Here is a 21,320-nt window from a genome sequence, read left to right on the forward strand (position 1 = left end):
AGTTGAAGGGAGGAGCCAGGGTTCAAACCCAGGTCCACCTGAGCACAAAGCCTGTGTTCTCACCACCGTGCTGAGCCAGGAGCACCTTTTTGGTCTTGGGCTTTGTGCTGCCAACAGAGATGGTGAGGAAGAAAACAAGCTCACGTTCTCCCTTTCCCTCAGTGTCGTGTAAAACACACAGGTCTTGACAGTCTTCGGTAGCAGCAGCTGAGGAAGAAAGGGGCGGGGGCATCTCCACCCTTCACCCTGCTACAGTCGCCCTTGGAGCCGGGGCCCTAACACTTGGCTTCCGGCCTCCTCCTGACCCCGACAGTTAGTTCTGCACTGTGATTTCTGTTGGCGCTCCACCTTGTGGCCCAGGAAAATCCTGCCCGTATTGCAGGGGCCCCCTCCTCTGGGGATCTTGCCTGGCCCTCCCACTGTGAGCACGCAGAATACATCCCGGGACCCCAGTTATAGGTGATGATCAGGCCCTACGGACTTGACCTCTCTAAGAGCGGGGCCTGGGCCTCCTTCCCTTCTTTCTTTTTGGAAGTCTGCACGGGAAATGTCAGATTTCCCCTGTTGTTGGGACACAGAGGCCCCACAGACTGCTGGTGTCACAGGCGGGGAGAACAGTCGGAACCTTCCCTGGTGCCCAGCTGGGTGGTCTTGCCCTGGCCGCTTACCCTCTCTGCTCAGGGACTGGGGGTCCCAAAGGCTCCAGGTGAGACGGGATGGCCCGACACCAGGTGGGCTCTCTCAGAAGCTTGCTGCCCAGCACAGTTTGGCAAGAGAGCGGGCCGGCAGGTGGCAGGTGGGGCCTGGCCCTGGGGGGCAGTGCTGGCCTGTGGGCTCCCCTGAAGGAGTGGGGTGTCTATCAGAGTCCAGTCAGAGCACATTAGCTCTGTGACACGGATCTCATTAGCGCCCGTGAGAGGTGTCACTGCAGGAGAATCGTCGGTTCAGGGAGATGCTTGTACCAAAAGGAAGAAAGGACAGTGACAGCCTTTTCTCTGCCGCCTCCGCTGCCGCGCTCCCTGGGCTGCCCGCCCTCCTCCTCGTGGGGGGGTGGGGTGCTGGCTAATGAGCTCGTCTGCAGTACAGCTCTGCCTTTCCCTCCTTGAAGTTCCCCGGTCCCTCTGAAGACCTCGGCCCGGGATTAGCACACACCAAACGCCAGCCCCCCTCTTGCCCAGCAGGGAGTTCCTTCTGATCACCTGCTCCTGCTGCTGTGGGCGAGGGAAAGAGGTGGGGTGAAGACAGAGCCACTGGGGGGCACCCTTGGAAGGCTCAAGCCCCTCTGCCTCCCTTGACAGAGTGACCATGCCCACCTCTCTGCAGTGGGCTCTTCCTTCCCAGAATTCCCATCTTCTCCTCCCCTCCCCTCCCCCATGACATCTCCTGCCCAGGCAGCGTCCCCATCCCTGTGGTGAACCCTCCTCCCAAGGGGAGAATGTGGGGACTCTGGCCAGGGGTCCAGCAGGTAGGATGTGGACCCGATCTGACCTTGGGCTTCCTGGCTGAGCTAGGGGTCTTCAGAATCAGCCAGAGCCCAGGCTGGGCTTTGGATGACCTGAGGGTGGTGAAGAGTTGATATGAGGCTTCTGCAGCCATGATAACCCTGTCCCGGAGAGGCAGACGGGTGCCTCACCCCCTCCCCTCTGCTTTGGCCATATTCAGGGCTGGGAGGGGAGGAGTCAGCACAGCTGCCTTATGAGGAGGCGTCAGAGACAGCTGGAGTGTGCTTGTTTCCCCAGCACTACCACTCCCCTACACCACCTCCCGCCTCTCCGCCCCGTCCAGTTCTTTCTAGTGTGTCCCAGAGAAAGTGAGGAGCCAGGGGATGGCCAGCCACAAGGAGGGTTAAGTCTCCAGGCATTGACAGGGCCTCCACTGGCCTGCCTGCAATAGTGCTCAGGGCTGCTCACGCCTTCCCCCCTGAGCTGGCACCCTTGGAGTCCAGGGACATCTGAGGAACTGGTCCTTGCCAGATACCAGGCTCTAGTCTTCAGGAGCAACTACAGATGGAAAAATGGATGGACGGATGGATGAGTGTAGTGACAGATAGATGGAGGAGGTTCTGGTGTATGTCTGTGTGTGTTCTGTGTGTGTGAGATGCGCTGGGAAGTACAATCTTTGTTTCCCTACCTTCCTAGCCCCAGGCCTGGCTTGGCCTCCCCTTGTCTCTCTCTGTATCTCCTGTCAAACCATCGCAGACGTAAATGACAAAGAAATCAGAAAGACAGATCAATGCTGGCCAAATTAGCACTTGCAGATAGACTGTGCGGGGATGTCAGCGCCCTGACCCCTGGTGATCTTGCAGCCTCCGCTGCTGATATTATGCAAATTGCATCCATCTGGCAGGACCTGCGTGCTGGCTGCTCCTACTCAGAGAAGTAATGGGCTGGGGGTGGGCAGGAGTGTTGGAGCAAGAGTTGGAGTGAGTGTGTGCGTGTGTGTGCATGTGTGAGCATGTGCTTGAGTGTGTGCGAGGGCGTGCGGTGCCCACCAAGCACTGGGCGGTGATGGAGTGATTGACAGGGCAGATAAGGGGCTGCATTGGATTCCTTTGGGCTGGGGGATTAGGAGCAGCCACAGATGGGAGATAACCGGACTTCATTTCAGTTTATTTTCCTCCTTATCCCCTCTCCCCACCTTCGCTCCCCGAAAAGCACAGTCTCTGTAGTTTGTGTTTTCATCAATATTTGCAAGTCATTACCACTGGTTTAAGGTGAGAGACAATGTCAGGGCCCAGACCAGGCCAGCCCTTCCCCCAATCCTGTACAGGTCTGGTACCTTGAGAATTAATACCTAGAGCAGTCCAGTCAGCCTTCACTCCACTGGTGTTCACAGCATCCCCTCCTTCCAAGCCCACTGTACTCAAGGGACGATCCATACCTCATGGACCAGCCCTACTAACTTACCTTATCTGACCTCAAGCCACCTGACAGTCCTTAAGCTGGGCCCCTGCCCCTCCCACCTGAAACTGCTGTGTGACATTCCTGCCCCCAAGCTTTGGTTCCAGCATTGGTGCTTCTGCCCCTGGTATCAGCTGGGTCCCCTGGGAGCTGCTCTTTTTTTCTGCAGGGCTCTGGACCCTTCTTCACAGCTCCTTCTGTCCCTGACACTATTGACCCAGCTGGACGAAGCGAGGCCTGTGGCCTGTGGAGAAGGGAATTTGTTTGGTCTGGTCTGAATCCGCCATCCACACCTGTATCCTTCCACAAGATTTGCTGAGTGCCAGATGTAGTACAGAGGACTTTATGTCTGTAATCTCATTGAATTCCCAAACCCTGTGAGATTGGGGCTGTCACCTCTCCTGTATATAAGGAAACTGAGGCTCAGGAAGGTTGTCATGCACCCAAGGCAGCAGGGCAAGGAAGCAGGAGAGCTAGAATTTAAACACACATCTCTCTAGGGTCAGAGCTCTTAACCACCAAGCTCTCCTGCCACACTGCCATGCCACCAGCCGCAGACACTCACACATCGCCACGCCTGGATCTGTTTAAGGGAACCGCCCTTGCACAGTAGGCAGACAAGTTCCTTCAGCTCCTAGCCTCTGAACACAGACCCTGACCCAGACCAGAACCCCTGCCGGGCTGAAACAGCTGAACCAGCCCGAAGCGGGCAGGATTCAAATGCATCTTGCCCTCAGGAACTGTGTGTCTGAGACAGTTGGGCTGTATCAAGAAGGACACACAGAGGACAGAATGCACCCAGCGGCTGAGCCAGCCCAGGGATATGTCACAGCACGTGGCATCCAGGACCCTGCAGCTCAGGGAGAGGTGCTGAGCCGCTCAGGCCAGCCAGCTGTGGCTGAGGGAATAGCTGTCCCAGGAGCCCCGCCAAAACTGGGTCCCCGCTGTACCCTCCCACCAGGAGTGCTGGGGACATGTCCGGGGACATGTGTGCAAGGGGAGCTTGTCCTAATGAGGAGAACATGGCTGCTAGTTAGGCGAGGGGCGGGCGGGGAGCCGCAGAGCTGATTGAAGGCAGGGGCAGGGGTCAGACAATTAGGCCCAGATCCGGCCGTTTGATGTGAGTTCTGAGGCCTCAAAGCCTCCCTTCAGCCCGCTCCCTCCACTCCCTCCTCTCCCTCCTCTTTCCTTTCTTCTTCTGCCCAAAGGCAGGAGGGATGGAAACGCTTACTCTCACTGTTACTATTATTAAACTCTGCAGCAGGCCAGCCAGACCCCAGGACTCCTGCCCACAGGGGGCACCCCAGGCCCCCAGGAGGCTCCTTGGGCCCCAGGGGGGCATCTGGCCGGAAGCCAAGGCCAGCCCGAGGACAGGACGAGATGAGCCCTAGGGCAGGGTAACCCTGCTTGCTTCTCTTGCTTCTGAGGGAGTGAATAAGGTCGCCCAGTGGGGATTTGGTCCTGGAGCTGCCGGGGCCACATCCCAGGCCCGCTTAGACCATCACCTCCAGCAGCTGCCTGGTTCTTTCATATTCTGCCCTGGGGGTTTGGGGGTTAGGGCATGGATCATTCACACTCACAGCCCATCACACAAATCTTTGTCTGCAGCAGTCACAGCAAAACCTTGCCCCGCAAGATAAAGATACATAGGGCCACATGGCTCCACAGTGCTGTCACAGTTGTACACCAGAGCAGGTCCCCACCCCCCATATGAGGGCCACACGTACCATCACAGGGTCCTTTCACCCACAGGGTCTTGCACAAAAGCCCTGACTGTCTCTGGTGGCAGGGCTCTGGGAGCTAAGCCCCTCCCCTGGGGTAGCTGGGAACCGCAGCCCAAACTGGTATCTAGGGTGGGTGGGTACCCTTCCAGTCCCCCATCCTAGGTAATAAGCCTTGAGAGCTGGTACTGACCAGAGAGTGGGAGGAAGCCAGATTGGGGCGGGGGTGGGGGGGCAGTGGGTAGAGGGAGGGTGGGAGCAGAGATAAATGTTAGCTCATTTCTTCTGTAATTAGTTACTCCCTCATCCCCGCGTTGTAATTGTGAACAAGCTGTAATGTTTAATTAGTCTGTAAATGAAACCCCAATTTCATAATGGCCTGGCTGACAGGGCTAAGTGAGCAGGGGGGGAAGCAGAGGGGAGGTAATCGGGAGGGCCTGCGGGGGGGGGGGTGGGCAGCAGGCTCATGGGCTCACCTCCTCTCCTCTTCAGCCCCAGCCTGGCCTCTGTCAGGGGAGGCTCTGTGACTGATCCAGTCCTTGCCCTCCTGCCTTTAACATCCTCTCCACTGGCCCTTCTTACCAGAGAAAGGAGAGGGAAGGGAAGGGTCCTGGCATCCTCCTTCCTCCCTCCCTCCCTCCCCTTCAATTCTCTGGTTGGGATACCACAGTCACAGCCCAAACTAGATGCTTCTGGTTGGAGAAGCTGACTCTGGGGGGCCCAGGCCCTGTGACCCCAGCAAGGATGATCCTTCCTCCCTAGGTCCAACCTTCCCCCTCCCCAAGTCATCCTACTAAGAGGCCCTTGCTTGCTTGCCCCTGGACTTCAGGATCTGGCCCTACACCTCAAGGAGCCAGTGATTGGCACAGGACTGGCTCCTCCCTCTGCAGTCCGACTGCTAAACGTAATCAGCATCCGCGCGCTAGGCCGGCACCCCAGGCCAGACGTTACTCTCGGTAGTTATCTCCGCAGACTGCGATGAACCGGAGCTGCCGCAGGGGGGAGCCCCCGGCCCCATCGCGGCCTCATCGGCCTCTGCCTGTCTCCGCGACAGCATCCTCGCCGTCTGCACGCGCCCCCGCCCCGCCTGCTGCAGCCATAAATCTCAATTTACGAGGGCGGCTCTGGTGGGGGAGGGAGGCAGCGCCGCTAATGACGGCTCCTCAGCCGGATTTTTCATGTTGCACAGTCATAAATTTTTAAGAACAGCATGGGCAGCACGTTAGCGAGTTATCGAGGCTGCCTCCACGCTGGCTGCCTAGTTCCAAGAGAACAGAGACCCGGTAGGGCAGAGGAGGCATTTAGGGCAGGGGTGGGGCCCGGCAGTCAGGCTAGCCTGAAAGCAGGGGTAAGGCTGGGCCAAGCAGGCAGGCTAGCCCGAGCCTTCTCACAGGGCGGGGCAGTGCTGCCAGAGCAGCTCCCAGCCAAGGACAGGCGCAGGGGCGCGATCAGGCATGCGGGCACACAGACCATGGCGTTGGGAGGCGCTGAAGGATGCCTCTGCTCCAGGACTTGACACCATGATGGACGGAGAGCCTGGAGACACATGGATTTTCAAAGTGGCCACTTTGAATAGAATTACACACCCCGATCATGTGCACAATGAGGTCTCTGCCGTGGCAGAGCTACACTTGGTTCATAAACAAGGTGCCTTTTAGGATTGTCCTCAAGAACTAGGGTCCCTGGAGTCACCAAGGGAGATCCTTGGGGAAGAGACCCCACAGAGGGGTTAGAGCTATGGATATGCGGGAGCCTGGAGCCAGGCTGACCTCATCCTGGTTACGGCCCATCACTTCAGGTTGTGTGGTCCTGGGTGAGTCATTCACCATCCAGGGCCTCTGTTTCTTCCTCTTTAAAATGGGGCTGATGATGGCTCCTACCTCTCAGGCTTACTGTGAGGCTTACCATGAAAGTACTGTAACACCCTGCGAACAGGTTAGCTCGTTCTAACCTCGTCTATTTAGATCTCTGGGGAAGGATCTCCCCAGAGAGAGATTCGCTCTTGTGCGGTCATTCATTCAGCAGGTGTTTGCTGGCATCTTGTGGGTGCCCCGTCCAGTGCTGGGTTTTCAGAGGTGAGGCAGGTTCCTTCCTGGGGGGTGATGTGAGCATTGTGGCCGAGGCCGTTCAGTGTCCCCAGCCCTGGCCTGTCACGGGCACACCTAAGCCTCAGGGTGCTAAGGCCCACACTGGCCCCCTCAGAAGCCTCCAGGCCAGATGCTCGCCTGAGTTTCCTGATCTGTGCAGTTGAAGGTTCATAATCTTGACTGCCACTCCGGTGTCACAGGCGCAAGGTCAGGCAATTGTATGTCACTCAGGTCGGCAGAGGTGGTGTGAGTGTGTGCTTGTGTCCGGGTGTTCAGGAGGACTCTGTGCTAATCCGCCGGGACAGATGCTGGTCATTCAGGGAGAAGAGTGCTCCTTTCTCAAGCCTCTCTCCTCGTGCCCCGTGTGCGGCAGCACAATGCCCTCCCTCATTTTCTGGAACCTGCCATGCCTTCGCTCACCTCAGGGCCTTCCCACGTGGCTTTATTTTCCTTGGGAGCCCCCATTCCCACGCTTGGCCTAATCAAGTCCCGCTCCTCCTGCAGAGCACAGCTCAGTTTGCTTTTCAAGGAAGCTTCCCTGACTCGTAGCCTTGGTCAGCGCCCCTCCTCTGTGCACTCCCCCTTTGGAGCGTCCCGTCACAGTCCTCATTAAGAAGTTGTTTAATGCCTCTCTCCCCCACTAGATTGTAAGTTCCCTGAGGGCAGGAATTTATGTCTGTTTCGTTCAGCTTGTATCCCCAAAGCATATCATAGTGTCTGACTCTTGGGGATAGATAGTGAGTAAAATGTGTTGATTTGAATTGAGTTAAATTGAGCTGAGGTGGCCTGGCCCACCCCTGGGTGCCAGGGCAGGGGGAGGGGGCTAGGGAAGTGCCTGGAGCTGAGGTGGTTCCCATTAGTCCTCATGATTAATTCACAGCCACACTGTGATGGAGTGGGCTTGTCCCCAGTCAGCGCCTCCGCTGGGGCCCACCTGTTAGCGACAAACAAACAAAGGGGATAAATAATGCATTGGGAGCTGAGCCAGGCAAGGCAGCGGTATTGAAATTAATAGGGATTAGCTGAGCAGCTTGAGGATGAAATATTTACCAGGTGGGACTGGGCTTAGGGAGGGCAGCCCCCCTCCCAGAGTCCCCAGGCATCGCCAGGCCCTTTTCCAGGGCATCATTGGCGGGGTGTACGGAGCCCCAGCACCACAGCTTCCGCCCCCAGATGTCTTGGTTCAGGACAGGCTGGCCAGGTCACTTGAGAGCTCAGGTCCCAGCCAGTCTCCTGGCACAGCAGGTCCTGAGGAAATGAAGGTACTAGGAAGGAGTGGAGGTGGGGAAGGGGCCGAAGCCACTGGCACGTTGGAATCTAAGGAAGGACCGTGACTGATTTTCAGGGCCTGGGCCTGTCTGGGCTTCAGGTGGCAAATGTCAGGGCTGGAGTAGGCTCACCTGTGATCTTGTCCCTCCACCCTTCCCTCTTTCTTTTCCTCCAGTCCTTCCTTCCCTACACTTAATACATATTTACTGAGGGCCTCTGTTGAGGTAACCTTAGTGCCCCCAAAGGGTTTGTGGTCCAACAGGGAGTGACAGAGGCAGTCACATGGAGGAACATGGGTGCTGTGGGAACACACAGAAGGGGTTCCTAACGCCTACATGGGGGCGCAGGTAAGGCACCTCAGGAAACCACAGCAAGCCTCCATCCCTCAGGATAGACGAGGGGGCACTCCAGCTGAGAAGTGGGGGAGGAGCTTCCCAGGCAGAAGGAAGAGCACGTGAAAAAACCCACGAGGGAGAAGAGGCAGAACTCCGCGGTCCAACAGGAGAGTGGGAAAGATGAGGCCCGAGGGGGACACCTGGGCAGATCCCCAGGACTTAATGTAGAAGTTTGGATGCTATCCTGAGAGCAGTGAGGCACCGTTGGAAGTGGTGGTGATGGTTGTTGTTTTAATTATTAACTCTTAAACTTTTTACTTGGAACTCATTTTACATTTGCAGAAGGCTTTCTTACCCATCTTTACCTAGTGTTAACATCTTACCCAATCATAGTAAAACTATCAGCACCAGGCCACTAACATTGGTATTACTTTACTGTTAACTAAACGAAAGGCCTCACTTCAGTTTCACCAGCATTTCTACTGATGTCCTTTTTCAGTTCCAGGATCATTGAAGGGGTTTAAGACAGGCAGTGAAATGACCAGATTTGTGGCTTAGAAGGACGCTATAGAGGAGATTGGCTGGGGCACTGATGTCACCTGGATGAGGGAGGGTGGTGCCCTGGACCAGGATGGTGGTAGTAGGAATACAGGTTTAGAAACTATGGGAAAATATATGGTAATTAAAGCTTAGGGGTGGATAAGTTTGCCCAGGGAGAGTGCAGACAGTAAAAAGGGAAGAATTCCAACGACCACTCTTAGCAACACCCACCTCTTAGGGGTAGTCAGGAGAAAAGGCAGGCGCGGACAGGGGAGCTGGAGGAGGGTAGTGGAGAAAAGGTGGTGTCACTGAAACCGAGGGAAGAGTTTCAAGGCATGAGTCGGTCCACTGGGTTGATCTAAACCTGAAAAGCTTCCATTGGACTTCAGCCCCATGAGGCCATAAGGATTGTTAGAGAAAGCAGTTTGGTAAGGCGCTGCTGGGGGAAATCAGATCACAGGGTGGGAGAGGAGGAAATGAGACCTTTGGCTACGAAAGGGAGGAAAGATGGGGTCTTAGCCACATGGGAAGAGGGAAAAGGAATTAAAGGGAGCTTGTTTTTAAAGATGGGAGAGATTTAATATATTTACATGTTTACATGAAGGAACCAGTGCAGAAGAAGCAACTGAAGCTATATCAGAGAGAAAGGGGGTTACTCACAAAGTAAGACCCTTGAAAAGGCAGTCGGGTCAGACTCCAGAAACCAGGTGGAGTGGGGGGATGGGCTTCAGAAGTGACATCAGGACAGTTCCTCTCTTGTATCAGGATGAAAGGCGAGGACTGGCACAGGTGCAGGGGTGTGGCTTCTGTGTTTCCTGTGAAGTAGAAGATGAGGTTGTGTGGGTGAGAGGGTCAGGGCGATGTTGGGGGTAGGGAGTTTGAGAGTTGTGGAAAGTAGAGAAAGTTGGAAATTGAACTAGCAAGAAAGGGAGAGAGAGCATGCACACTGATCAGGCACATAGGAAATGGGGCAGTTTTATACACCCAGCTGAGGTTGATGACTATGATTTTATGAGTTGCGTGAATCTGTAAGGTTTCAGTTTTCTCTTATCACACTCAGCCCAGATGTAAGCATAGAGAAGGCAGTGTTTGGGTTTTTCCAGGCAAGGGTGATGGGAGAAAAGGGGAGCAAGAGAGTTGAGACGATTGGCAAGAAAGGACTAAGATGATGGACCATGGAATCCAAGCTCCAAAGCGAGGTGTATCAGTTATGTTGCTAGGACAGAAACTGCTTGGTATGTACCCAATAGCCATTGACCTTCTTCCTCACTAAACAGAGACCCTGGATAATTAGGGGCAGCAGGGGGTACCCAGTTAAAAGACTACTTTTCTTTTTTAGTTTCTCATACAGCTGGATATGGTTATGTCTCTGAGTTCTGGCTAGTGAGATAAAAGGAAAAGTGTGTGGGTCCTCCAGGAACAATACTGAAAGGGAAATGACTTAGCTGGAAAGTACATTATTCTTGCTTTTTCCTTCTTCCTCTTTCCTAAAATGTGGACGTGATGGTTGGAGCTTCAGCAGCCATTTTGGACCATAAGATAACCTGGAAATTGGAAACGACATGCTAAGAAGGGCAGGGGAGAAAGAAGCCTTGAGTCTCATGATTTTGTGTTGCCGTGGGACTTTGAAAAAGTCAACTTAAATTGCAAGTCAGAGACATAAAAATCCTTTCTCTGTAAAGTTGTATTTTCTTCCCTCTGTTTTCACATGGGTTCCCACCTAAACTTGACTCTTTTAGCCTTTATGGTAACATGGCCTGTGTCCTGAGATACAGCAGGAGACAATTTGAGAAAATTTTTGTTTGTTTGTTTTATAAATTTGTTTATTTTTGGCTGCGTTGGGTCTTTGTTGCTGCGTGCAGGCTTTCTCTAGTTGCGGCGAGCGGGGGCTACTCTTCATTGAGGTGCACAGGCTTCTCATTGTGGTGGCTTCTCTTTTTGTGGTGCACGGGCTCTAGGCACGCAGGCTTCAGTAGTTGTGGCATGCGGGCTCAATAGTTGTGGTGCATGGGCTTAGTTGCTCCACGGCATGTGGGATCTTCCAGACCAGGGCTCGAACCCGTGTCCCCTGTGTTGGCAGGCGGATTCTTAACCACTGCACCACCAGGGAAGCCCTGAGCAAATGTTTTAAGAGAGCATACCAAGGGTTACCAGCTTCCTAGCCTGAAATAGCGTCCTCATTGCCCTTTGCCTCCCTTCATTTGTTTTGTCATTCTCTTTCCTGCCTTTACATTGTGTATGTTAGTAAGCTTTTGGCTACAAGAAAAAGAAAACCCAATTTAAATCTTAAATAATAAGAGGGTTTATTCCCTCACCAAAGAGCTAAGGTGATCCTAGGGTTGGTTAATTCAGCATCTCAGCAATGTCATCAAGGACCCAGATTTTTTTCCATTGTTCTGTTCTTTTATCTTCAGCATGTTCTTCACAGGCTAAGTCCCCTCAAGGTTGGAATATGGCTTCTGCAGTCCCAGACATTATGTGCAGACATGAAAACATCCAGCAGAATATACAGGACTATTTTCCCCTCATGGTTCTCTTCGTGAGAGTGAAGAAATTTTCCTTGAAGGTCTTTCAGCAAACTTAGCGTCATATCCCAGTAGCCAGAACACTTGGCCACTCCTAAACCTTCATGGCTGGCAAGGGGGTAGGGTCCCCACAAATGGCTCAGACCACGGAGGTTTCCCTTGGTCAGGGAGGGAGGAGTGGGCTCTGCCAGCTTCGCAGAAGGGGAGTGGCTGTTGGGTAAGCAGTCAAAAGTGGACGGGGAAAAAGGTGAACACAGGAGAGGGATGTATCTGGAGATATTAGGGATGTAAACAGTTTCGAGGTTCCAGTGAGATGAAAGAAAAAGCATATTATCACCAGTAACTGGGAATATTTGAATTTAACATTTCAAAGGGAGAACAGTGGAGGATGTTAGCAAGGTGGAGTGTGTGACTGTGGAAATGGGTGAAAATAAGGTATAATGGAAATGGTTGTTAGTGCTGAGGTCGAAGAACAAGAGGCTGGCGGCAAGTTTCTCAAATGACAGGATGTAGAGGCTGTGACAGGCAGGGCTCTCGGGAAGGAGGTGACCGTGGTCTGGATTGATAGCACATGCTCACAGGAAAGGCCTCAGATATGCTGCTGGCACATGGGTCTGGGGCCAGGTCACAGGTGCCTGGGGCATACACACAAGTAGCCTAACCTCTCCCTATCCCTGTGTCTCCATTTTGGAAAGAATCTGCCCTGATTGGTCAGGCCAGTCTGGAAGAGTGTGAAGCCCTGTCACCTTCCTGTTGGAGCCACTCAAGGACCCCCAGAAGACAGTCCCACAGGAGACCCCTAGGGACAGGGTCAGGTGGGAGCTCGGTTGGGGCAGAAGTGGCTGCCGAGTACGGCAGAGGCACTCAGCTGTTCTCAGTAGCCACCTCTTCCCCTGTCCCCTCCCAGGCCAGGTCCCCTTCACTCTGCCTTAGGTTATCAGGCACTTTTATCTGTGGCGTCCAGAGCCAAGAGGAGGGCGAGGCTTCTTGGACCCTCTACCTGGATGGGGCCTTGGCTGGGGATGAGTGAGGGGAGGCGGGCACCCGTTGTAATGGCCAGAGCAGCCGCCCTGTTACTACGGCGTATTTCACTTTTAATTCTGACATATAATGTAATGATCTTTTTTAAGGCCCGATGATATTATCTGCCTGACTAGATTATTGAGTCTTCATCATCTCCAGATAAATTTATGGCCAGGACGAGGCTCAGGATTTATCATCAGTCAATAGAGCTCGATACTCTAACAAGGCGTGTAATAAGATATACATATTTAATGATCCAAGGGGAGGAGCGCTAATGGGAACCCAGAGTGAGTGGTCCACGGGCCGGGGCTCTGCCCTAGGGCTGCCATAGCTGGAGGGGCATGGATGTGGTCTTTGCCCCGTGGTCCCCAACTCTGGTCGTTCTCAGGACTGCCTCGGTCTCCTCCTCGTCAAGCCCCTGAGGAAGAAGCACTAGGGACAGTGTCGGAGCTGGGGCCCAGAGGGCATACACGCGCCCCACTGGGAACTCCTCTCCCTGCTTCCGGGCCTTGGAGGGGTTGGGGTGTCCTTAGACCTGTACGTCCAGGCCCCTGAGCATGAGGGTGGGCCCACAAAGGGAGGGAGTGCCGGGGCTATGTGCCCAGCCCGCGCTGATGGTGACGGATGGTTTTTCATTACAGCCTCTCAGGTCCTGCCCGCGCCCTGTGTGGAAATTCTATTTATTCCCTAATTTGTAAAAATTCCCTCTTTATCTGATCCCAATCAGGGCGGGGTAATTGGCTCTCTGGGGCAGCGGCTGGGGTCCTTGATGAAGAGCTATGTGGATGTACCCAGCCCGGCCCCCGCCCAGCCCGCCACCAGGGCCCACAATTAATAATGATTTGCAAATGGCAGACAAGCAATAACACAGAAAGATGTGGCATCCACGCTGCCTCTTCATTTCCTCCCCTCGCAGATATAAATGGCCACAGAACAAAAACCCAGCACTATAAATTCTGGAATTAGTTATTCACTGGGATAAATGGGGCCTGGAGCCACCAGCCCCTCTCCCGCCACCCTTCTTGCCTACTTTCCCCAGTCCGAGTCTGTCCCCAGGTGTGTTCCTGAGCCTGGCCCCTGGCTCTTCTGCGTCTCTGGCTCCCGGCTCAGTCCCCCAGCTTCCTCTTAGACCCTTCTCCACCACTCTAGCTGCCCCTTCCTGTGTGGCCCAGAATTGGGAGTAGACACTCGGGTCTGTAGCTTCCTCAGCCTCCGCCTCTTCTCACTGACCTCTCTGGCTGCCCAGTCTGGCTCCTGTCCCCACTCTGCACTGGGGTTTAAATGAAGTTGATATGTCCTGCCAGGCCTGGGAGTCTGGACCTGGGTTAGTCTTGGGTGTATGGGACCTGTCCAGTCATTTGCCTGGCCAGGTTTGAGTTGGGCTCCTGGTGGCCAGATGTCCTGTTAAGTGATGCTGTGCTTACTGGTCAGGCTGTTGTGGGCTGTTGGCACAGGCGTTTCTGGGCACTGTGCCCTCTCGGCCAGGCGCATCCTCTCCCCGCCCCCCAAGTGGCTGTGAGCTGGCGGGTAATGGGCGTGTAATGGCCTCATTTCCATGCCCGGCCTCCAGAAGCGGCGGTAAGTGTTTGATTGCCTTAATTTCTAAACACATCATTATCCCAGCTTTACCAGCGCTTAATAAACACTTTATGAGGATTTTTTTAAAAACATCTTCGGTCCGCATACTTCTCCGAAGTGATAAACTCTAATTAAGTCTAATATTTAAAAATATGGTAATGGTGAGTTGTTTGAATAAGTGGACTGCATTTCTGTAATTTCATTATTACGTAAAACACGCTAATTATTTGGAGCGCGCTTATTACGGAGAGAGAAATCGCCTGCTAATCAAGATGAAATTGCCTTTTCCCCTTATTGTGGAACCACCGTCATCCTTCACCATCAGCCCTGTGGCACCTCCAGGCACCTCGGTGGGGTGGAGGGGGGATGCGGGGAGGGGCTGGAAGAAGGGGTCACTTTGGAGTTGAGGCTATAACGACCTGTCTGGGGGGAGGGGGAGGGAGCCGTGGGAGCCGTGTCAGTGGGGAGAAGGGAATCTATGTCTGGAGGGTGTGTCGGGTGGGCCAAGGTCACCCTGTCTGGAGGCCCAGGGGACTCTGTGGGCCACATCTGGGACAAGGAGCAGGGGTTGGGGGATATCAGGGTATTTCTGTTAGAATAACAATATTATTATTGGATATTATTGGAATAACGACACCAATACTACTACTAATAACTAACCCAGCCACTGTTTTAAGCACTTCATAAATAAAAACTCATTTCATCTTTTTAACAACCCTTTGAGAGAAGTAGTTGCTATAATTATCATTATTATTCCCATTTTAGAGGAGAAGAATCCGAAAACAGAGGTTAAATAAAGTACAGTAATTTGCTCAAGTTCACACAGTTACTAAGTGATGGAGGTTGGATTCGAACCCAGAATCTAAGGATATATAGGGGCCCTCTGCTGGTTTAGTCCTAAATTCCCTGCCTTGGCTTCCTTTCTTCTGAGTTCCTATTTGCTGTTGTGCCCTGAATTGCACCCAGCCATGGCCTGAGATGCTGGCCCCCAGCACCGAGTTGCCAATTTAGCAATAAAAATATAGGAACATCAGTTAAATTAGAATTTAAACAGATAAACAGCAAATAATTTTTTTAGCATAAGTGTGTCCCATGTGGGGCTGGGAACATATTTGATCCGGCAGTCCCACTGACACTTGGCGCTCAGGCACGCTGCTGCCAAGGTGTCCTGACAGACAGACAGAAAGAGGTGGAAACAAGATGAGGTTCTAGAATGTCGACACGCGCCAGGTTCTTGCTCTCTTTTCCTTGTCATGGTTCCTGCTCCTTGTGCTGTTCTCTCCACCCATCTTTGCTCCGTGGGCTCCGGCCCCGTTCCTCACCAGCACCTGGAGATCACTCATAAGGTGTGTTGCCAAGCTGAGCTTTTTAGGCAGGAGGGCTCAGGTTGTGTCTAAGGCTTCCTTTAGGGCACACTGCCTCACAGCCCTGTAAGGTCAGTGGCTTGTCACCCTGCTGCTCCAGGTGTCCTCTCAATCTGGTTTGCCTCTTTGATCACTTCACGTTCATTCTCCTTCCTGGCTCCCACAGATCCATGTGTGGGGATGGTTTATAAGACAGAGGCATCGTTTCAGAAGCATGGGGCAGGTGTGGACAGTTAGATCAATGGCGACAGGACAACTGGCTACCCACTAGGGGAAAAATAAATTTAGATCTTCTACTTCTCACCACATACGAAAGTAAATTCCAGACAGATTAAAAAATTAAATACAAAAAGTATTCAAAGAAAATACATGATAGTTTTCTAATAACACTGGGATAGAGAAGTCCTGTTTAAGCAAGATATAAAGCCCAGAAGCCATAAAGGAAATGCCTGATAAGTTTAGCTGTCTCATAGACGTCTCAAGACTTAATACATCCGAAGGTACGTTCATCACTGCCCCAAACCTGCGCCTTCTCTGGTTTGCCTCATCTCGGTGAGTGGCACTCAGATCCTAGACGCATCCCTCCTCCAGCCCTCCCAGTCCCCTCATTAAGTCTTGCTCATTCTATTTCCTAAAAATCTCTTGCCTCCATCTGCTTCTCCACATCACCAGTATATCTCCACCTCCATTTCCACCGCCACTGGCCTAGTTCTGGGCTACCATTTCTGGCCTGGACCAGAAATACATAGTAGAGTCTGCTAGTTGCTGTCTCTGCCTTCCGCGTTAACACCTCTAATCCTTGAAAGATAATTCCTTGAAAGATAACACAAATCGGGTCCTGTCATGCTCTTCTTCAAACACGTGAGTCTCCCCATCATTCCCAGAACAGTGAAATTATAAGCTCCTTAGTCTGGCATTTGGGGCTCTGCAGGGTTTCTTCTAGATGGCCACTGCTGACCTCGCCACCTTCATCTCGCCGCTCCCCTGCCTCTTATTCTTCATCATCCCCCACCTGCTCAACTTAAATTTGTGGGGCACACTCCACATTTCCCCTCCAGAAATGTGCCTGTGCTGTTCTGTATGCTGAGAACACCTCCCCACGTCAATCCCAACTTGCTGGCCGGCCCTCTCTGCATGTTTAACTTGGTCCTCCCAGGAACCCTTTCCTGAACCTTGGACTGAACAAAGTGCCCTTTTTTGTGCCTCCTTCTCTCATAGCACTGCTCACACTGCACCACTTATAGATGCAGTCTCTGAGCTCCTCGAGGGCAGGGAGCTGCAGAGTCTGCAGCCCTGTGGCCCAGCATGGCCCTGCGCAGCCGGCACACAGAAGGTGTCAGTGTGTATTTGCTGAATGAATGAGTGCATGAATAGATGGCCTTCCAAGAGCTTCCTTGGGTCCCTTCCCTCCTGAGGGTGGCCCTGGCCCAGGCTCTGCATCCTGTCCTCTACCGTTCAACTCCCAGACAAGTGCAGCCAACTGGAGCGTGTCAGCCTCAGGTGGTTGCCCTGTGTGTGTTCTCGCCGGCTGTCCTAAGCGATCTGAGCCACCCTTCCACTAGCAGCTGTTTTGCCAAGCAGATATTTGACTACCCTTGGAGCCAGCCAGCAAGCTCATCCTTTGTTAGGTGCTGGCCCCCACTCACCTCTCTGAGGGGTTTATGCAGCCGACCCCCCCATTACAGCCTTGGCAATATAAAAACATGAAAAATTAATTGCAACATTAAAAATATTAATGCCCCCCAAAAGAAGAGGGCAGTCTTGTCACGAGTTGATGTTCCTGCAGGAACATAAAAACAGGTTAGTCTTCTAGAATTTGGAGGTGAGGAAGACCTACTCTTGGAGGCCTCCATTGTGGGCACAAGGCTCCCTGCCCCCGACCTCAGAACAGCCTCAGGCTGGCCTCAGTAGCTCAATGACGTGCCACAAGGTGGGGCTGCTGACCCAGATGGCCCCAGAGCTTCGAGCAGAGGACTTTCTGGGAGGCTCACCCGGTGCTCTCTCTGAACTTATGGTCTATTAAAAGCCCAGATTTGTCTCTGTGCTGATCAGTGGGTTGCACTGACTCTTAGGTCGGCTTTCAGGGCTGTCTTCCCCAGTCTGGGTCTCTCTTCATTGTGGTGGGCCAGTTGCAACAAGTTAAGACTCCAGAATCCCCAGTGGACAGGGTCAGTAGTCAGTTTGTGGCGCGAGTGCCAAGTGGTTTCACCAAGTGTGCTGCTGGCCCCTGTGTAATCTGTGCCACAGATTGTACAGTATACACCTTCTCACCATTGGGTCATCCAGAAAACTAGCATCCTTGCCTTCCCTTCAAGAAGAGAGGAGGTATTCCAAACACAGCATGTGCAGACATGTGGGTGTTTCACCCGTTCAGTCCTCCCAGTAACACTGAGGTAGTATCTGTTGTCACCCCTAGTGAACCTGAAGTTTGGAGAAACTCGGCACTTGCCGCAGGGCACACAGCCAGTGGGCGAAGTTAAAACTACAAACACGTCTGACTCCAAAACCCACTTTGTCATTTTCAGAAAACATAAGTGGTTCCTTGAGGTTGGAATCCGGGCATTGGGAGTAGAGAGTGACGGGGGTGAGACCAGAGATAGCAGGGATCTGTTTTTGCAGGGCCTTTAACTTGAAGTCATAATAAGGAGTGTGTAGACTTGAAAGTAAGGGCAGGGGAGCCACTGAAGGGATTTAAAGAGAAAAGAACGTGATCAGATTTGTGTGAGAAAGATCACTTTGGCTGTAAGAGAATGGATTAAAGGGAAAAGAAAGAGGACCAGCTGCTGTTGTAAGAGCAGGAGATGATGGGGTCTGGACTGGGAAGTGGTGCCAGAATGAAGGGAAGTAGATGATGAGACAGAGAAGAAGATACAGCCTGCAGTTCACGCTTGATTGGATTTGGGGGGAAGGCAGGATGTCAAGCTTGAATCAGGTTTCTTCTGGGACATTTGGGAGTGCCATTCACTGGGATGGAGAACATAGGGGAGAGAAGGAGCTTGGGGGAGAAAATTAGTTCACTGCTGGACGTTTTGAGTTTGTATAGATACTTAGGAAGAGAGGTTCCAGAGGCGTTTGCATCTGTGGTCTGGAGCTCAGGAGAGAGGCCCAGACGAGACAGCAATTTTCAGAAGCTCAGGATGTGGATGAAGCCATCTGGCATGTAGAGTGGGGAGAGGTCAGGGGCAAGACTGGGGCACATGGACCTTTGCCCAGCTCCAGACAAGGCACAGGTGGGAAGTCAGTGCTCCCCCACTGGATGGCTGGTGGCCTTGGGGGAGGAGCTGGGCACATTCACTTGGGCCAGGGGAGGTAGATTGAGCAATTTGTCCAGCAATGAGGGAGGAGCCAGATGAAGTCAATAGAAAACTAATTTTCTTTTCTGCTGGAAGAAATGAGGTGTGTGGCCGCTGGGTAATTGCAGATAACGAGGGGACTTATTCTTAATATGCACAGCGGCCACGGTCCCCAGAGTGCCGGAGACAGCAAGGATCGGAGGGGCCCTGACAAGGCCAGATTTATTTGGGAAGAAAATCACCTATCGTAGCCCTTTCAACGGTGCTGTGACAGCCCCTGGACCCTGTCATAAACCCTCCCCACTCCTGAGGCCCGCCCCTCCTGCACAGCCATTCCTGCCCCATTTCCCTTCCTGTCGACTACCTAGCTCCTCCCATCACAGTCCCCTCCCTCCACCCTCTACCCCCACAGCACAGGCGTGCACACTAAGGGAGACAAATGACGGGGCCTCAGCTGAGCGGGGTGCGTGTCCGGCCCATAAACCATGGGGATGGGTCACGTCTGGAGTTGCCATGGCCGCCACTACCCACCCATCTGTCTTCTCACTGTTCCGCCTCACACCAGCCTTCATGGCTTCCTGAGCACCTAGAGGAACAAGGTGTCCCTGTGCCTGGGTCACCTGTCCATGCCCACAACCACTGTAGCTACATTCATACTGAGCTCTGAGAGACAGGACCCCGTGTGACTTGTCTGGCCTGACCTAGAGAGCTGTCTGCTGAGCGCCAGGTCTGCAGAGCTGGTGTCTGGCTGATGATACAGGGCCTGGCCTGACCAGACTCCTCCCACTCCCACAGTCTTTTTCTAGCTCTGGTGGATCCCCTTTCCTGCTAAGGTCCTGGCAAGGGCAGGCTGGGAGCTCAGTGCAAGGGGTTGGTCCTTGACAGACGCAGGGGCCTCGTGACCCCACCTTGACCTTACCACCCCCACACCTGATTATGACATCGACGTACTTCTGCCACCACAGCATCGACCCCACGAGGGCGGTGGCAGCTGAGGTCCTGGTTATGGCACAGGAGCAGAGCACCTATGGGAGGTGGGAGGGGGATGGAAGAAGAGGCAGGTGAGGGAGTCAGAGCCCATGACCATGATACTGAGGCTCCAGAAGTACCTGTTCCTGTGGCCGCCGGGGTCTAGGACAGTTTTCACCATGGAGTTTCTTACGGCAGTCAATACCGAGGAAACTGCTGTGACAGGGTCTGGCAGGCGCAGATGTCTTTAATCTGAGATATGGCCAGAGACAGGGCTGAAGCCTGCCGGGGTGGGAGAGGCAGGGCTTGGGCTGAGCTACACAGGTGTGTCTGGTAGAAGGCTGCCGGCCAGGGTGTTAGGAGGACCACAGACGGGGCCCCTCTCCACTGGCCTGGGCTGCACAGGAGCAGGCGCCCAGGCGGTAGCTGCTGGAGCACGTGAGCCTGGGACCCCGGCCCGGAAGTGCCGAGACTTGTGCCTTGTCACCAGTGATCATGGCCTGGGCCACATCTCCCACACACATGCAAGTGCCAGCAAAGTCACCCTGGCCGTGGGCGTGATGAATGGCTGCACAGTAATGAAATGGAGACATCAAGACGGGTGGCGGGAAGACGGAGTGTGGCAGACGGGCCGTCCCCACGCGGCGGCAACAAGAAGGATCGCCCAGCGGCCGGGGGCCGTCAAGGGAGAAATTACACATTTACTCTGCCTTTTTCTTACTGCGACGGTGCCCATACATCACCGCTGGGGCCAGGGAGGGACACGCCGGCCAATTTCCAGCATGAGTTATGGGACTCAGAAGCATTGAGACCAAGCTTCTTGCTGGCCCAGCATCACCCTGCCTAACCTGAAGCTGGAGTTGCTGCCACCTGGGGGGAGGACCCACTGGTTTAGAGCCTATGGCTCCTGAATCTGAACCTGCCTCCCACCCCCACCCGTGTACCTCTGGGCCCACAGGGGAAGGCTCTGGGGCCCATCTAAATGTCTTCTCTTCCTCTTTTCAGATGACTGCAAGAACATCGCCAACATCATGAAGACACTCGCATACCGAGGCTTCATCTTCAAGCAGACATCAAAGCCGTTCTGACTGGCCGAGGATGGGATGGGGCAGGACAGGGTAGCTGCTTGGCCCAGCCCAAAACCCTCCTCTCCCTCACCAGAGGGGCAAAGGGAGAGTGGCACAGCTCTACGTCCAGAGTGTCCCCCAGCCCGCCCTGTGGGCTTGTGTCCTGGGTAAGGCTTGGCCACTTGGCCCCTCTGGAACAGACACTTTGTGCCCCCTACCCCCTCCCCTCAACCTCAGCCCAGCATCAGGCCCTCCCACTGTGGGCCTGGGCTGGGGGACCTCCTCCTCACTGTCTCCTCCCAGTACAGGCTTCTTGCTGGGGCCACCGAGCCCCCCTGTGCCCCCTCCCATCTGTAGTGCATGGTGTGTGGTGCCCCCAGGGCTCCAGGACAGATCAGGCCCCACCTTGTGTCTACCCCCATCCCCGCTGTGAACGTGCCACTGAATAAAGTCGGGGAAACGAGGCCCTGGGTGTGTGTGTGGACCAGGCAGTGCCGTGCCTGACACTGTCTGGATGTGCAGGGGTTACAGCATATGCCAGGCTGCCCTGTGCTCAAGGCACCAGTAGAGCTGGCAGTCTCTGGAGCACCTAGGGGACCCACACCGAATATGCACAGGGCCCTGGGGACTGTCTGAGCACAAGGCTGTG

The 21,320-nt window shown here is 53.9% G+C and overlaps 1 protein-coding gene and 1 long non-coding RNA gene across 10 annotated transcripts in view; one reads left to right on the plus strand and one right to left on the minus strand.

The window, feature by feature from the left end:
* The window catches only part of ERI3 (ERI1 exoribonuclease family member 3), a 129,750-nt gene that overhangs the window by 107,863 nt on the left and 567 nt on the right, over positions 1 to 21,320 (plus strand). For 6 of the 9 annotated variants that reach the window (XM_027108775.1, XM_027108776.1, XM_027108770.1 and 3 more), the window contains one exon: positions 20,610 to 21,151. In XM_027108775.1, the coding sequence (XP_026964576.1) occupies positions 20,610 to 20,639 (30 nt within the window). In that variant the 3' untranslated portion in view covers positions 20,640 to 21,151. Of the gene's footprint in view, positions 1 to 20,609; positions 21,152 to 21,320 lie in introns of those variants that run through there. The other 3 variants (XR_003433267.1, XM_027108772.1, XM_027108778.1) reach the window with 3 other exon arrangements.
* Positions 15,009 to 17,353, minus strand: LOC113621680 (uncharacterized). The gene is made up of 2 exons (XR_003433268.1): positions 16,989 to 17,353; positions 15,009 to 15,609 (listed from the first exon to the last, which is right to left on the minus strand). It is a non-coding gene; the product is annotated as an uncharacterized LOC113621680 (long non-coding RNA).

The sequence above is a fragment of the Aethalodelphis obliquidens genome, unplaced genomic scaffold (assembly GCF_003676395.1).
Source record: "Aethalodelphis obliquidens isolate GAN/ISIS:26980383/991018 unplaced genomic scaffold, ASM367639v1 scaffold9, whole genome shotgun sequence".
Classification (NCBI taxonomy): Eukaryota; Metazoa; Chordata; class Mammalia; order Artiodactyla; family Delphinidae; genus Aethalodelphis; species Aethalodelphis obliquidens.